Source organism: Silurus aristotelis (genome assembly GCF_946808225.1).
Source record: "Silurus aristotelis genome assembly, chromosome: 3".
In the NCBI taxonomy this organism is placed as follows: Eukaryota; Metazoa; Chordata; class Actinopteri; order Siluriformes; family Siluridae; genus Silurus; species Silurus aristotelis.
In genome coordinates this window covers 2,525,073-2,543,550 of record NC_139576.1, presented here as the reverse complement: position 1 = coordinate 2,543,550, position 18,478 = coordinate 2,525,073, and the positions used below count along the sequence as shown (strand labels likewise).

General features: G+C 39.3%; 2 protein-coding genes across 5 annotated transcripts in view; one reads left to right on the top strand and one right to left on the bottom strand.

Moving 5' to 3' along the window:
* The window catches only part of LOC310723321 (uncharacterized protein), a 487,719-nt gene that overhangs the window by 338,281 nt on the left and 130,960 nt on the right, over nt 1-18,478 (bottom strand). The window lies entirely within an intron of this gene.
* nxph2a (neurexophilin 2a) overlaps nt 1-18,478 on the top strand; it is a 33,497-nt gene that overhangs the window by 376 nt on the left and 14,643 nt on the right. Inside the window, exon 2 of the mRNA XM_083536132.1 lies at nt 1,936-2,075. Coding sequence (XP_083392258.1) covers nt 2,016-2,075 — 60 coding nt within the window. The 5' untranslated portion in view covers nt 1,936-2,015. The remainder of the gene's footprint in view (nt 1-1,935; nt 2,076-18,478) is intronic.

Genomic DNA, 18,478 nt, shown 5'->3' with positions numbered 1-18,478 from the left:
TTACATTACATCTCGTGCGCACGTACAGGACAAGATCTTCACCATCTCTTTAGGAAGTGGGTGGCATTTTATTGAGCAATAAAAAAAACAGTATTTTATTATATATATATTGAATTTTATATACATTTGTATACTTTGAATTTTGATGTTAATTATTGATAATTTTTTTATATTTCTATATAATTATAATATTAAAAAAATGTGAACATATTAAGTTGATTAATGAATCAGTCAATTAACCAATTAATTCAGTTAATATAAGAAATCCAGGACTAATTGGATTTATATATACGTCTATATTTTTTTATACATTCCAAACAATCCTAAATCTTTAAATTCAAATATTTCATTTTGTTTGATTTGATTAGAAATGATTGCATTAGTCTCAGCATGGACAGATGTTCCAGGCGCCTGACAGGTGTGTAAATGTTCCCCAGTTCTCACATTCGCACTCGCAATATCACGTTCATCTTATGATCCTGTGAATTGCATCTATTTCATTTGTGTATCTTATTTTACTGAAAGCAATTCCAGATTGCCGGAAAATGTTCTTTTTTTTTTTTAAAGCATTAAATGCGAGATTCTTCCATAATGTGCACTCAGATGTACACGTTTCTGCCGTACTTGTATTTGTGTGTTACATTATTCTAACCAGAACCATTCATTTCCTTTGTGAATGAGAGAAAAGATGCATTCAGATCTTTTTATTCCTGAAAATCATCCTATGATGCTTCAGGGTTTGTTTGTTTGTTTGTTTGTTTGTTTGTTTGTTTGTTTGTTTGTTTGTTTGTTTTCACGGTCTGTTATTTTTACCGTGATGCTGAAATCCGTCTCACTCGGTGAACCACGATGATTTAATTTTCATTTCGAACGTAAAATCGTTCTCCTGAGAAGCTTCCAGATGTGAACAATAAAAAAAAAAAAATCATTACTGCAACTGTTTCACTTTTATTTACGATTTACTTTTCATTTTTTTAATGGCGTTCATTACAATTGTTTTTGTTTGGTTTTGTACCATAAACTTTTATTCGTTGGTTTTAAATCACTTTTTAATAATGATCGATTTTAATACAATGGAATATTTTGTGTAAATTAAAATCATTTGTGTTATTTGTGTTTAATGTATTATTTCCGGGTTTTTATGGAGGTCGTTATAAATTAAATTAAATGGTTAAAAAAAATGCCTTTTCTTAGGTTTTTTTTTTTTTTTTTGGCTTTTTCATTTTTAAGCTACGGAGCATTCAAGAAAATGTACAAATATATAACGAGTGCAGAGAAGCGTTAATGTCATATTCTTAACATTTTATTGATCGATTTTTATTAAAAAATTTTAAATAAGTCGATTTTGTTCCCCCACAAAATTATAATTTTCGTTCCTGTGGAAATCATTTACATTTCAGGAGAATGATAATGTGTGTGTGTGTGTGTGTGTGTGTGTGTGTGTGTGTGTGTGTGTGTGTGTGTGTGTGTGTGTGTGTGTGTGTGCTGCAGTGTTACAGATGAACAGAATTGTATATGGCTGTATTGTTCAGGATCTTTGCGTCCTGCATTGTTAATATGATTTAGCTTTTTATTAATGCTTGACTTGGAAACATTACCGTAAAAAAGCAGCGGTACTTTGGTGTGTGTGTGTGTGTGTGTGTGTGTGTGTGTGTGTGTGTGTGTGTGTGTGTAGTCAGTGCTTTACAATTTACATCCTCACACGGTTTTCATGCTCATATTCATAAATAAAAAAATGTGCACTTTTTCTACACATTTACAGAAACTACAGTATTTATTTATCTACATTTTTCCAGGAAGGTGAATGTTTCAGAAATGTGTGTATTTCAGAATCGGTTAAATGATTATAGTTAATCGTAGTAAAGGACCGTGTAAATTTGTGTACATTTCTTTTTTCCTACATTCACTCGAATTCATGTGCATTTTTCCATCCAGGTTTTCCCAGGAATGGCGTTTCCTAATGAGCGTGTGAAAGATCTGGATTTTCTCCTCCTCGTCTGAGACTCAGCAGAAAGATGAAAGCATCCACGATGCGAAAAATCCAAACCATCTTGCTGCTGCTGTGTTTGCACAAGGTGAGAGCATCCGGACAAGTTCTCTGCATTACCCGAGTTCCGTCTCTGCCTCCATGTTTAATACCACGCATTTTTCTTTTAAAATTCATTAATGGCTTGTAACGTAACAGTGATAATTAGTTGAAAAATATGAAATATATGGGGAATATCACTTTACAGATACTAATGATGATTAGCGTGTAATTAGGCGGACAGTCACGGTGGATCGTAGTCTCAGTCCAGTTGAAAGACCTTGGTTTTATTGGAGCGTGCGGCGAGGACGATGCCGCCGTCTAAATGAACACGCAGAATGCAATTAAATTTCTTAATTGTATCCAAATGAAGCGTGTCGTACTGAGTTTTACGGTGGCAGAGTTACAAAGAGTCGTTTATCAAACAGCAAAATGTCTGGGTTTTTTTTTTACTTAGCAGCTGTTTAAAAAGCAAAACTAAAACTTATTCACTTTTTGATTTGCTTAAATTTATTATCTTTTTTTTTTCATCCTCAAAAAATTCATCCACAAAAGTTTGTAAGATAAGATTGTTACGATTACGTCTGAACGTCCCATTCCACACTGAGTCCCCATTTCCAGTTATAATGTCCTCCACTCTTCTGGGATGATGTTCCACTAGATTTTGGAGTGTGCCAGTGGAGATTCATTCACCACATGAGTGTTAGTAAAGTCAGGTAGGTGAGAAGGTGATGAGGCCTGTGGTGCACTCAGTGTTCACATTCATCCCAAAGCTGTTTAATAGCCTTGAGGATGGAGCTCAATAGCAGGCCACTCAAGATCTTTCACTCGAACCCCTGGTAAAGCAGATCTTCATGGATAGAGCCATTGTCATGCTGGAACACTTTTGGATCTCTAAGTTTAACTGCAGGGAAAATTTCATGTTTCAACATCTTACAAAATTGTGTTCCTTCAACTTAACAGTTTCAGAAAGAACCGCATATGATGTCTCAATACTCTTTTCTATATAGTGTTGGACTTAATCTTCTAAAAAGAAATGTTGCCCTTTCTTACATCTAAAGAACTTCCTCATCTTATATTTTCTTTCATTGTCACCATCATCCTTCTTATTTCTCAACCTTCTAAAGAAAATCATTATCCAGTCCTCACTCACAAAGTGAAGGTTCCATCATCGTTCCTTTCTCACAATCTGAAGGTATCATTATTTCTTCTTCATAATCCAAGAAGTCCAGCCTAATGTCACATCTTAAACAGTCATCCTTCAGACCATCCCAGAGAAACAGATGCCATCTCATCTTGTCTCAGACTCGAATGTGATGACCTTCTAATACAATCTAATATACTTAAACAGGAACATCTTCATTCCTCTTTCATATTGAGGGTGGTCAATCTTCATGCCTCCATTTTTAGTCATTCCGTCTGACATCTACAAGGTTTTTTATCTCTCGCTTTCACTGTGGCAGGTCCATCTCCAAATTCCATTTCCATTATGGAGGGTCCATCTTTAACCCTTAAACTCTTCAAAGATTTTATCTCTTGGACATTGAATGGTCCATCTCTACCTCCCTTTCCAAACTTAAAGACCATCTTCTCACCTTTCTCACCAATTAAATGGTGCATTATTATCTTTTGGTCACAGTATGGAGGTCACCCTCATCCCTCATTTTCTGTTTTAGTGGTCCATCCTCATCTCTTCCCTGCAATCTGAGGGGTTTATGCTCCTCTCTTTCTCACAATATAAAGGCTCCCTGCACATATGCTTTGTACAAACTCAAGGGTTCCTCCTCATTCTTTTTCATGCACAAAACTCTTTCGGGATGCTCCCTTTAAAAAGACTTTCTCATCCCTCTTTCACCCTTGATGGGACACTCCTCATTCCTCCTCCTCACTCTTAAGAGAACATCCTCATTTCATTTCCCTGCCACACTCAAAAAAGGCATTCTTCTGTATTGTTCTTAGGCTACATCCACTGCTCAAACTCTAATAGGACCTAATAGACACCAGTGGGATCAGGTTCATCGTCCTCAAACTGAAGTGTGCATCCCCCTAGTTTATACTACAAACAGTCCATCTTTATGAACCAGACTCTTTAAAGGTGCTTCGTCCCGAAGGTTTCATCACCCTTAAAGGGACTTTCCTCTTCCATCATCAGCTCTCTTAACAAACTATCATCCTTTCACTTCAATACCAGCTTTATAGATAGCATTGTCCTTCCATCGCATTCTTTCCTTTAAAGCAACAACAGACCACCTTTAGCCCTCCCTCGGACTCCACTGTCTTTTTTATTCTTACCTTAAACTCAAACAGGACATCATTGTCCCTCACTGAAGAAACCAACCATTCTCATGTTCCTTCAAGACTCATAAGATGTCCTTTTCCACACTCAAATAATACATCCTCATCCATCTTCTATCCACCACAGTTCACACAGACCATCCTTATCCCTTCTTTACAATTTACTTTCCTCAGAGCTCCTCACAGGGGACTGTGACCATACTTCCTCCACACCCCGAAGAGACCACTGTCCTTTTTTATACCTCTAATTCTCCAGAGGGGGCATCCAGCTGGCCATTCATTCTGTAGAGATTCTCAAGGGGACACACTCACATCTGCTGAGAGAAATCACTGCACGCACACACACACACACACACACACGCGCACACACACACACACACACACACACACACACACACACACACACACACACACACACACACACACACACTAATATCAGTCACATGTGTAAAAACATAAAACACTCTATAGAAACCTCACTCGTATAAAGTCATGTTACAGAGAAAAGCTCTATAAACTCCTTCATCATGAAGATTTTAGAAAACCTAAAGGTGCAGCGTTTCCTCCTGCAGTTACAGACCACTGAAACTTCAAATTCCTTCCCCAGATGCCACGTAAACATGTCTTTACTTCAAGAAAATGCCACTGTGTCCAGGGTGCATTTATACAAACCGGTGATTTGCAGCTGCAGTTATCGAAATTGAATCTAAATCATTCCAATTATAAAGAAAGGTAAAAAGATAAATACAAAATCGAGGCTAATGTGATTCGCATCTCGATGCATAGCCGATGATACGATGCATTAAAGATGCATATGAAGCAGTTCCTGGTGCGGTGCAGTACGATTCAGCACACTGCAGTCCGATTTCCGTTCATCACAATGCGATGCGATGCAAAGGAAAAACCTGATGCTCTGCAATTCAATATGGCACAGAGAGTTCACGTGTGTGTGCAGGGAGACACAGCTCTGCCTCTGCCATGTTAATCTGTATCCTGTATGGGTCTCAGGACAATCGCTAATTATCGCTCACTTTCGAAAATAAGTACGGCACATCTCATTATATATAATAATTATTGATCAATAAATATTTTCTGTTTACATATGCAAATACGTTCAAAATGATGCATCGCGATAAAAATCCCGGCTTGTATCTGATGCACTCTTTTTTAAAAATCTATGCACCGATATTTATTTATTTATTTATTTATTTATTTATTTATTTATTTATTTATTTATTCCATCTACATGTGATCACGTGACCCTGCATAATTTCTGCACGTTCTCTTTTATTAGTATATGAAGGTCCACCTTTGATGCTCATACACACCCACACCCACATCTACACCCCCCACTCACCCCCAACACACACACACACACACACACACACACACACACACACACACAGATGTTGTGCATTTCTCCAGCGTAATAAATGGTCCAGTGTCAGGATTAAAAGGAGTGCTTTAATCTCACGGCTCTCATAACGCCGGTCTGATTGATTAGGTTTTTTTTCCCAGGAAGCTTATGTCAACAAGGGGGAAAAAAATAAACCTAATCCTTCTTCGGAGCATGCCAGCCTTGTAAGGTTTTTCTGCCATGGCACTTTATCATGGCGCTGAATTCCAGAGCTGCTGGGCGACGATAAGAGGCTCACCGCTTTTCACACACTCGTCCCGCCGGACAATGGGACGCTTGTGTGTATTCTTCAGACTCGGAGCGTTTCCATCACAAAAATAAGCACTCTGGCTGGATTTGCCTTTCTTTTTTTTTTTGTTTTGTGAAACAAACTCGCAAACCTACAGACCGAAACAGGACAAAGTACAAAATAGAGGAAACAGGAAAAGAGTGAAATTGTTTCAAAGAGATCTCAGGAGCCCACACACTTCTCTCGGAAAGATTACACACGGATACACACTGAAGCGAGCGTGTATACATGAGCGTATGTGTTCTGGTCTACAGTGGCATTATCAGCACACGGCTTTGTGCACCCCTGATGCGTATCTGTTGCTATATTGAGGTCATTTCGTGTTGCCAGAGGCTTCGATAATCCCAGATAAACAATGTTGACTGTGACTGTTGCTGTCTCATATTGTGATGCTTTATATTATAAAGTTTCCTCTCCATTAAACGCACTCCACTTTCCCAAAACCCATCCCAGGATTCCATTCTCACCACTTGTGTGCCGATAAATCTACTCGGATCCATTTCCTACAGTCGACTTTCCAGGCCATTGGGTTTATTTTTTGTTCTGGTATTAGCTTGCTAATAATTACCTCGGGTTTATACCACTGCTACATCCAGAAGGTTTCAAGATGATGCGGATTTGAAGCAAATTTTTCTTCTACAGCTCATGAACTTGTTCACAATTCATCAACCAAGCAAACAACCGAATATGGAATTTGCACCTGTTGCACCTGGAGTGTGGATGTGTTCAGCATTGAATGTATTTCTGATGTAATGGTTTAGGATTTATATGAAAGAAACGTTTAGGGCTCCAAGAATTGACTTATAGAACGCTGTGAAGGTTTTGCCCAGCAGTTAGCTCACAACTTCTGCTCTTTCCCATTCACCTTCAAGAAAACAAAGTACACTATATGGTGTGGACACCTGACCATGAGATTTCTATCAGCTTCTTTTGTGAACATTCCACATTTAGTCCCCATTTCTTGCTATAATTATTCTGGGATGATGTTCCACTAGATTTTGTAGAGATTTGTGTTCATTCAGCTACAAGGGTGTGAGTAATGTCAGGTACTGTTGTAGATGAGAAGGTGAGGAGGCATTGTTGAAAGGTGTTCAAGAGCTCAATAGCAGGAGATCTTCCACTACAAGTGGAAACAAATGGCCTGCTGTGGTCTCCGCCTGCAGATCAGGAGTGTTCTCCATCTTCCTTTTCAGTGCATAAATGGGATTTGTTCTATAAATCACACACTGTGGGAAATATTCCTCATTGCATTGATCCCGGTGTCTAAAAACGTGTCGATGTCAATGACTTTCATCTACGTTCATATAAAATCAATAACGTGCGATTGACGGGCTGCGACGGTGTCCGAGGAGCTGCAGTGGACACAGAAGTGCTATAAATCTGCATAAATACAGCTTAATGTGATGGGTTAAATTTAAAAGCTAAAAGAATTGCATCAGAATAGGGGCGGGGCTAATGTTAGGGGAAGTGGGTGGGGTCAATCCACTTGGGGTAAGCTCTGAATGAAATCATAATAAAAATAAGAGCTTAATAGTGTTTAATAGTAAATGTCCTGAGTGTTGGTGGGAGCAAAACATACCAATATGGCAACCCAAAGAACATGTTTATTAATTCAATGAAATAGCAGAGCGGCTTTTGCACTCCCGTTTTATTAAGAGCAATATTTCTGTAGCACTCAGCTCATCCTTAGTGTATGTATGTGTGTGTGTGTGTGTGTGTGTGTGTGTGTGTGTGTGTGTGTGTGTGTGTGTGTGTGTATGTGTGTGTGTGTGTGTGTGTGTGTGAGAAAACTGATAAGCTGATAAGACCAAAATATCTTACCTCCTTAATTAGATCTCCAACCCCTGTGTAACTGGAAAAGCAGGAATGAAGATAACAGAGGAATAAACTCTATACGCTCTTTTTAATCATCTGCTGTCTCCTGCACACCATCATCATCATCATCATCCTCGTCATCATTATCATCCCTTTCGCCACATCTCTTCTATTCACACCTTCTTTACACACTCTCACAAACTCTCACTCATGTCTCAGTCTCCAAGCTCCGGTTCTCAGATTAGAAAATTTTTCTTCTTTCGCCTGATGTTTCATCAAAACACACACACACACACACACACACACACACACACACATACTGTACATTTCACATCATCTGACACTTTAATACTATCACTGTTTATATTGCATTGTTGTGTTTATTAACGCTTTTGTATTAAAGAAAAGTTCAAACTGTGATGCGAATAATCATCAGTCATCAGTGAAAATCATCTCAAAGGTTTTCTTTGTTTAGACTTTTACACGGCACCAATTTCTTTATGTTTTACAAATGATCCTGCAGGATGGTGTCTTCTCTGTTACAGTTTCAAACAAAAGTGACATCTAAAGTAAATGTTTTTTTTTTTTTTTTTGAGCAATCAGGTTACTGTTACTATCAAATCATCTTTAGATGGCGCTATAATACAATTCTGAATTCACTTGAACTTGGCAACCCAAACCTGCTCCAGCATGGTGATGCCCCTGTGCACAAAGTGAGCTCCTTGAAGATCTGGTTTACATGCTATGGAGAGGAAGATCTCCTGCTTTAGAGCTCTGATCTCATCCCTACTGAACACCTTTGGGAAGAATGTGAACGCTGACTGCACCCCAGGTCTCCTCACCTACATCAGTACCTGCCTTTCATAACACCCTTATGGCTGATGAACACAAATATCCATAAACACACTCCAAAATCTAGTGGAACATCTTCCCAGAAGAGTGGAGGGAATTATAAGTGACTAAATGTGGAATGTGATGCTCAAAAATCACAAACCGTTTTTATGACCAGGTGTCCCAATATTTTTGGGAATAAAGTGTACCCTGTTGATGCTTAAGAATGAAACTTTATTTGTATAAATTTAACAATGGAGAAATATATTCATCTGTAAAATTACATTTTGAATAAACGGTGATCCTCGACAATGATGGAACTATAATGAACGGGTATTTGGTGTCACCCAGATGAAGACCCTTTCTGAATCTCTCAATGTTTCTTCCTCATCCTTATACTACCTCAGGGAGTCTTTTTCTTGCCATTGTTGCAACTGTTTTATTATTATTATTATTATTATTATTATTATTATTATTATTATTATTATTATTATTATTATTATTGTTATTATTGTTGTTGTTGTTGTTATTATTATTATTAATATTATTGTTATTAATATTAATATTGTTATTATTATTATTATTATTATTATTATTATTATTATTAGGGTTAAACTTAGAGTTTATTTAATTGTACTTAGAGAATTAAATAGAATTAAATTGTGCACAAAAAAAGGAAAAATGAAATAAAGCGAAAAGTCCAACCAGAACATTGTGATTTTAAACGTCTCCCTTCTACAACTTTGCATTTTGGGGTCAAAAAAAGTGCAAAAAAAATAGATTTATTATAGTTTCATCATGAAGTTTGTAATCAACTGTTAAAATTAAAGCTTTACAGAAATAAATAGATTACAAATATACATTTTTTTTGTCCCTTCAAATGTATCAGTAATGAGCGAGCCAGTGGTGACAGTGTCGTGAGGGAAGAACCCTGAGAGGAACCAGACTCAAAATGGAACCTGATCCCCATCTGGGTGACACTGAATGTTTGTTCACTATAGTAGCATTATATTTGAGGTTATAAACTGTATAATGATGAAGAGTTGAGTGTATAACTGTTCATCTAATATCAAGCCATTACAGAAAACTGTTTATATTAATTACAGTCCAAAATTCATCTTCATGATTCAGGGTTCACTGATGGAGACTTGAATGTAAAATGGGTTTGTATTAATCAAGATTGTATCAGTGGCTTCATCGTATTCGAGATCTTCATCTGACTTTATATTGTTGTGTAATCCTGAGCTTTATGTGTTTGTGATTGTGTAGAAGGTCTAATCCTCATACCAATATTATCCCTCATGACCCAACATAACAGATTTGTATTTTTCGGGACTTTTAGCATTACAGACTGGTTTTAAAAAGAAAGATTATGGGCATCACACCATTCTTCCAAATGATCTCACTAGAATTCTATACCAAACCTTCAAAAGACTATTCCCAGCCCATCATTCTCCATCGAGCTCATATCTGGTGCTTCAAAACTCAGGTTTAGATCTGTTTTAACATACTGTCAAAGTGAAGAAGTGAAAGCACTGAGGACAGAGGGGATACTGTACGTTCTGCTAAATCCAAATGGCTGCTGTGAGCATCCTATGTTCATTCAGCACTAATGTACTGCAAAAAAAAAACTCTTGTGTAGCTTTCAAACCTACCAAAAGTACCAAAAGATCCAAAACGAACGCTTTTACACGTAAGGACGAAGTTTATAATCTGAAACGGAGCGAATGACACCAAACACAATACCTGCAAGCCGGCATCTGAGATGCTAACAGAGCTCACGTTCCTTCTGCTGCCATGGAAATTGCGAAACACTTTACTGGTCGTCATGAAAACCTGAGTTTTTTTTTCCCATTCTGATGTGCCGTCTAACGGACGTTGCTTTGATTCCTCCAGAAGTAGAAATCAAAACGTATTGATATAAAGCTGTGTTTTGTGAATCGTAAAATAACCAATACCTTCTAAACAATCAGATTCCAGAATTCAGCTCCTCGACACAGAGTCCTGAAAGTCACAGCGAACGCTTTTGTTCCCTTTCGTCACATTTCTGGCGGCTGTTCTTCCAACACCTCAGCCTCAGCACAAGCCACATCTTTGTAATGGGATTATGGAGGTGTTGACGTGCTGATAGCTTCCACCTGCTGAGTGAGGATAGCGCTGGAACATCACACACACACACACACACACACACACACACACACACACACACACACACACACCCCCCTAAGCCTTCAGCATACAGCTGCCTTCATTAACTCGTTAACACACTCTGTATAATCATGTCACATCTTTCTCAGCTCAACACTTTAACATGAACTTATTTAATGTCCTCCTCAGCAGCTTCTCATTGTGATTGTTAGCGTATCAGGAGACACGATTCTGAGACACCCCGCTCATGATTCATCACTATCACTGTACCTGACATTTACACAGCCATATGATGAACTCGTCCAATTAATGGCCCTCAAAAGCAGGGACTGAGGAAAAAAAAAAAAAACATGAAATATGAATATCTGCATAAATAAGCATGAGATTTAAATATATATAATATACACAGTGCATCCGGAAAATATTTACATGGATTTACTTATTCCACATTTTGTAATGTTACAGCTTTATTCCAAAATGGATACAAATTCATTATTTTCTAAAATTCTACAAACAAATTCCCATAATGACAACGTGAAAGAAGTTTGTTTAAAATCTTTGTAAATTTATTAAAAAACAAATCGCATGCACATTAGTATTCACAGCTTTTGCTCAATACTTTGTTGAAGCTTCTTTGGCACCAATTACAGCCTCATGTATTTTGGAGTTTGATGCTACAAGCTTTTGGGCAGTTTCCCACATTCTTCTTTGCAGAACCTCACAAGCTCCATAAGTTTGAAAGGGAAGTGTTGGTGCACAGCCTCTTCTTTTGTTATCTTGTCTGTGTGCTTAGTGTCTTTGTCCTGTTGGAAGATGCATCATCAGGTGGTTTCCTCCAGACATGACGCTTGGCATTCAGGTAAAAGAGTTCAAGAATTTTGATTCTCCTCAAGGTGCCTTTTTGCAAACTCCAGGTGGGCCGTCATGTGCCTTTTACTGAGGAGTGGCTTCTGTCTGGCCAGAGTGATTGGTGCAGTGCAGCAGAGATGTTTTTCTTCTGGAAGGTTCTCCACTCACAACAGAGAAATGCTGAAGCTCTTTCAGAGTGAGCATCAGGTTCTTGTTCACCTCCTAAGGCTCTTCTCTCCCGGTCGGTCAGTTTGGCCAGGCAGCTCCACTCTAATGTATGGTTTACAATAAGACATGTAAACCATACATTATTACCAATGATACAATCCTGTCTCAGAGGTCTACTGACAATGACTTGGACTACTTGGTTTTTGCTCTGATGCACTGTTAACTGTGAGAACTACATACAAAAAAAAAAAGAGACCACCAATAAAGTAATTACGTTTTCAAACATATTTCACATTGGTAATAATGTATGGTTTACATGTCTCATTGTAGTTATTGCACAAAACTTTGTTATTATTGCACAGTTAAAAACAAAATAACAGTGTGTATTATTATTATTATACTGGGAGCAGCTCTGATTGCAAAGTCGAATAGCAGCAGGGAAAAAAAAGTCTGTATCGCTCCTTCAGACACTTGGGATGTAACAGTGTGTCACTGAAGGAGCTGCTCAGAGAGGAAACTGTTTCATACGGTGGGTGAGAGACGTTCTCCAGCAATGATGATAGTTTAGTCACCATCCTCCTTCTTCCACCTCCTGTACAGTGTCCAGGGGAATCCCCAGGACTGAGCTGGCCTTCCTGATCAGCTTGTCCAGTCTCTGCCTATCTGCAGTAGAGATGCTGCTGCACCAGAAAACCACCCTAGAGAAGATGGCTGAGGCCAGCACAGAGTAAAAAAAGGTCTTCAGTAGCCCTCCCTGCACTCCAAAAGACCCTAGTCTCCTCAGCAGAAAGAGTCTGGTAGTTGTAAATGTCCACTCTTACAATGTTCTTCCCCTGAATGTTCACTGCTGATAATGAAGTTTGTTTGTGACATGGAAATCCACCACCAGTTCTTTGGTTTTCCCCGCATTTATCTGGAGGTAGCTCTGTTGGCACCAGTCCACAAAGTTCTGGATCAGTCCTCTGTACTCCCTGTCATCATCATCTGTGATGGCAGAGTCATCAGAGAACTTCTGTAGGTGACAGGTTGCTGAGCTATACATGAAGTCTGCAGTGTAGATGATGAAGATGAACGAGCCAGAACCATTTCCTGTGGGGCTCCAGTGTTGCAGACAACCATGTCAGACTGTGTTTGTTATGTAATCCAGTATCCAGGCATATACTGTAGATGATGTTCCACTCCTATGTACACCAGCTTATCCCCTTAGAATTGCAGGTTGGATGTTGTTAAAAGCACTAGAGATGTAAAAAAACATAACTCTCACTGTGCTCCCAGCCTTTTTTATGTGTAAAAGAGCCCTATTAGGGAGGAAAATTATGGCATCTTCCACTCCAATGCCAGGCTGGTAGGCAAACTGAAGTGGATCCATTGATGGGCTCACCAGAGATTGGAGAGACCAGCCTCTCCAATGTCTTCATCAGATGCAACGTCAATGCTACTGGTCTGTATTCCCCAAAACTTTTTGGTGCAGGTACCATGCAGGATGTCTTGCACAGCTGTGGCACTTTCACAGCTTCAGGTTTAGACCAAACATATACAACAACATTGCCGCACACAGCTGGTCTGCACAGGTCTTAAGAAGCCTGGAGCTGATGCTGTCTGGGCCTGCAGAATTCCTCGCTTTGTTTTTCCTGAGCTCCATTCTAATGTGGGCTTCTGTGAGGGGCAGTATGTAGTGGTTAGAGTGGGGGCTGGAGAGAATTGGTAGGGGTGAAAGGTTAGGTGTGTTATGGGTAGGGTGTGAGCTGATAGCAGGGCAGAGAGAGGTGGGGCTGGAGCATGTGTGGGAGCAGAGAAGGGGGGTTGCAGCAGGGGGACTAAGTGGGGGCAGGGGTGGGGAGCACTTTCCACACTTTGCTGACGTTGTTCCGCTGCAGCTAGTATTCCATCTTTCTCCTATAGCATACTTTTCCTTCCCTGATCTTCTTTCTCAGTTCTTTCTGGACAGTTCCCAGATCTTCCTTGTTTCCTGATTTAAAAACCCTCCTCTCTTTAAGGAGAGTATTTTTTATCAGGGTTGATCCATGGCTTGTTATTGGGAAAACACCAAACAGTCCTGGCGGGTGCAGTGTTCTCCACACGGAAGTTGATGTAGTCAGTAATACAGTCTGTTAGATTGTCAATATCCTCCCCATGTGGATTGCACAATTCCTCCCACATGTTTGTGTCAAAACAGTCTTTCAGAGCCTCACTGGTTTTATCAGACCATGTCCTCACTGTGCGGGAGGCAGCTGGTTGCCTGCATACAAGGGGTTTGTACACAGGTAGGAGATGAACCAGGTTATGATCTGATTTTACCAACGAGGGGAGGGGTGCCAAAGTGTAAGCCTCATTTGAATTGGCATAAAATAAATCCAGTGTTTTATTGTCTCTGGTGTAGCATGAAACATACTGGGTGAATGTGGGCAGAGTGGAGGATGGAGGGGCATGATTGAAATCTCCAGAGATAATGAGAAGGCATTTGGGCTCTGTGTTAACAGTCTGTTAACAACAGAATGCAGGACATCGTATGCCGATCATATTATACGCAGCTATCGCAATAACATTCGAGAATCCCCTGGGCAGATAGTACGGCCTCCTGCTAGCGGCTAACAGCTTAATATCCTTACAGAAGATTTGCTCTTCAATCGTGATGTGACCAGGTTTACACCATCTATTATTCACAAAAGCTGGCAGCCCTCCTCACTTTCTCTTACCGTTTTCCATCGTTACAGAGCCATGACTCCATGAACAGCATGATGCTACCCTCCCGGAATTCAATCTCATGCCGGGTAAGACCTACTAGCTTGTTCATCTTGTTGAATAAAGAGCTCACATTCCCCATGACGATGGGTGGGATAGTTGGTCTGTAGCATCTCCTTATGGTCTGAAACAAAGCACCAGCTCAGTTTTCCCATCTCTTCCTTCTTAGCATGTTGCAGAATGTGTAAACAATTGGATCACGGCTGTAAACAGAGTTTCCAGACATGACTGTGAATAAAATCCAAATAAGTGGATGAAGCAGAACAAACTCAGTGTCTTAGTTGATGTTTGTAGTGCAGTTCACATTCACACGCACATAACACTCAAAAAGAAAAACGCAAAGTGGCGGAAAATTAAACGAGAGCTGCTGCAACAGGCTGCCACTCGGGCGGCGCCTAACATAGGCAGGATGCAGGAGGCACCTGAGCTCAATTTTGAGTGTCATGGCAAAGGATGTGAAAACTTATGTACATGGGATATTTTTAGGGCCCGAGCACCGAGGAGTATTTATTTTTTTTTACACACATTGGCCAATTGGGGTCCCTTACCATGCTCGAAAACTCTTGAAATTTGGCACACACATCAGAGTCGTTTGTTACTAGGCCCGGGCAAAGGCTGAAACACGGGTGTGGCAGGGGGGCTCTGTAGCGCCCCCTTTAATGCAAAAACAAACATTGGTGCATGGATCGGGCAATTATGATCTCATATATTATATTATATATCTCTCATCTATTATAATAATAGATCTCATCGACCCGAACAACTTTCGCCCTCAAAAATATTAGCTCTGCCCAACAGGAAGTCAGCCATTTTGGTTTGTTTTATAAATGCATGCGGTGAACTTTTAAATACTCCTCCTAGGGAATTCATGCGATTGACATCAAACATGGTGATCATGATGCCGAGACATGGCACTTGCTAAATTGCGAATGGATTTTTGATATCTCGAACGGTGCTGCCATGGCGAGGCGACAAATTTATGGCGAATTCGGAGAACAGGAAGTGTTTAATATCTAAAGCAATAAATGTCTTATTCGGACGACACGCGGTGTGTATGTTCGGCCAAGGATTCCAATCGCATCAATGTGCCTATTGTGAATCTCGGACATAGCGCCACCAACACGCGCCAGGAAGTGTGTCAGTCACAAAAGGTGGATTTTTTGACAGTTGCATGTTGTGAACTTTTAAATACTCCTCCCAGGATTTTTATGCGATTGACACCAAACGTGGTCAACATGATGATAACAGACATTGTAGATGATAAATTGTGAAGGGATTTTTGATATCTTGAATGCTGTTCCCATGGCAACGCGTCAAGGCGTGCTTAGATTAACTTTAAATTTAACACGTACATCACATTTGTCGGCTGTTAAGTGTGGACAAAAAGGTCGGACAACGGTGTGTCTCTTAAGTGGCTCACTAGCGCCCCCGTTTGTCTAAAATATGGGGTTTCTTTTACCTACAGTCCCCAAATGGGTCAGTAACAACATAAAACAGTCCACTGATATTTACCCACTTGATGCACTTGCCCACCGTGCATTGTTTTCTGGGAGGCACCGTATAGCGATACACAAACGAGCGAGCGTTTGCTTGCTCGCTGCTTGCAGCTATATTTTTACTTTTTTATTTTTAATAAATTTGCAAAGATTTCAAACAAAATTCCTTCACGTTGTCATTATGGGGTTTTGTTTGTAGAATTTTGAGGAAAATAATACATTTAATGCATTTTGGAATAAAGCTGCAAAAAACATAGCAGAATGTGGAAAAAGTGAAGCGCTGTGAATACTTTCCGGATGCACTGTATTATAGTATAATTAAGTATAGTATGGTTTAATGTCCTTAACAAAAAAAAATGTAGTCAGGAAATTTGCAGGAATTAAACAAACTCTGTAGATCTCTCCTGGTTCCATGTCTTGGCTTGTTCTCAGGACCTCGATGAGCTCCACTGGGTGTGGCACATAAACAAATAATGGCAATCACTCAAAACAAAGATATTTTTGGAAAGCTTTACACACCTAGGCTTTTCACTTTGGTTTTAAAAAGATGATGCTTAAGATTTTGTCATTTGGGGTTCGGCACATTTTTTTCTATTTCCCAGGAGTGTGTATCTCTTGTGATTAAAGTAGAAAAAAAACATCTCTGACACGATATGAGTAAAAAAATGACAAAAATGGAAGCCATCCCACAGTGTTAATGCAGACAGAGGGATTTTGAATCAGAATGTAAAGACACACTGCACTTAGAGGGGAGAAGTGGTGTTCAGGATAAACGGTAAAATCAGATATGGAGATCATCATCATTATCATTATCATTATCTATTAATTGATTTTTTGATTCGAGCTTTGAACAGTGGATATTGTCACATAGCTGATTTACAGAAATAAAAAAAGAGTAAAATTGTAACATTTATAAAACACAAAATCAATCAATTTAGTCCATAATGAGCAAACCAGAGGAGTCAGGGACGAGAGAAAAACCTCCTGAGATGAGAGGAGGAAGAAACTTTGAGAGGAACCAGGCTCAAAAGGGAACCTCATCCTGACCCTGGATGTGTTCATTATAGTTTCATCATGAGGTCTGTTTTCAACTAAAAGAGACTTGAAAGCAAAACTCTTCATGCCAATTGTCATTATAGCATCATCATCATCATCATCATCATCTTCATCATCATCATAACATTGTGTCAGCAGTCCAAACAGGCAGGCAGGAAGAGAGGAAGAGAGGAGACTGTATTCGGTGGAGAAAGTGGTGATTATTTTGATATTTTGGGAACTGACTCAAACAAACTGAAGGAATTAAAGTAAGAAGTGAAAATCTGCCCCTTTTAAACACTGGTGTGAGATTAAACATTCTAGTGTGTGATTAAACACAGGTATGAGATTAAACACTTGTGCGAGATTAAACACTTGTGCGAGATTAAACACTTTTGTGAGATTAAACACTCAAGTGTGAGGTTGAACACTGGTGTGAGATTGAACCCTTTTGTGTGAGATTAAGTAGTCAGGTCTGAGATTAAACACTTTTGTGTGAGATAAAACACTCTGATATGACTTTAAACACTCTGACATGAGAATAAACACTCAAGTGTGAGGTTAAACACTCTGATGTGATAAACACTCGGGCAACAGATTAAACACTCGGGCAACAGATTAAACACTCAGACATTAGATTAAAGACTTAGGTGTGAGTTAAAACACTAAGGTATGAGATTAAACACTCAAATGTGATATTAAACACTCATACCTGAGATTAAACACTGAGGTGTAAATTTTAACACTAAGGTGTGAGATTAAACACTCGGACATGCGATTAAACACTGAGCTGTGAGACTAAACAGTAAGGTATGAAATTACACACTGGTGCGAGTGTAAACACTTAGATGTAAGATTAAACATTCAGGTTTGAGACTAAACACTGGTGTGAGATTAAACACAAGTGTGAGATTAAACATTTATGGGTGAGATTAGCTTCAGTGTTTCAGTGCAGAATAATTGCTCAATATTGTTTTTAGTGAAGTTTTTATAGATAAAGAATCTTAAAGTTGAAAGATGAGAGATAAGACAGATAAACAGGACAGAAAGATGAGACAATCGGAGCGATGAGGAAAAAAGACAGGACAGAAAGACAGCTGGAGTGATGGGACAGAGAAACAGGACAGTAAGACAGGACAGCCAGAGAGTTGAGGCAAAGAGACAGAACAGAAAGATGAGACAGAACAGAAAGATGAGACAATAAAGGAACGATTGTTGGAAAGACAGGACACAGATGAAACAGAAAGACTGGACAACCAGAGAGAAACAGGACTGAGGGATGGGATGGAAAGACGGGACAGCCGTAAAGAGATGGAACAGAGCAAAGGGGCAGAAAAACTGGACGGAAAAAAGACAGAGAGTTGGGA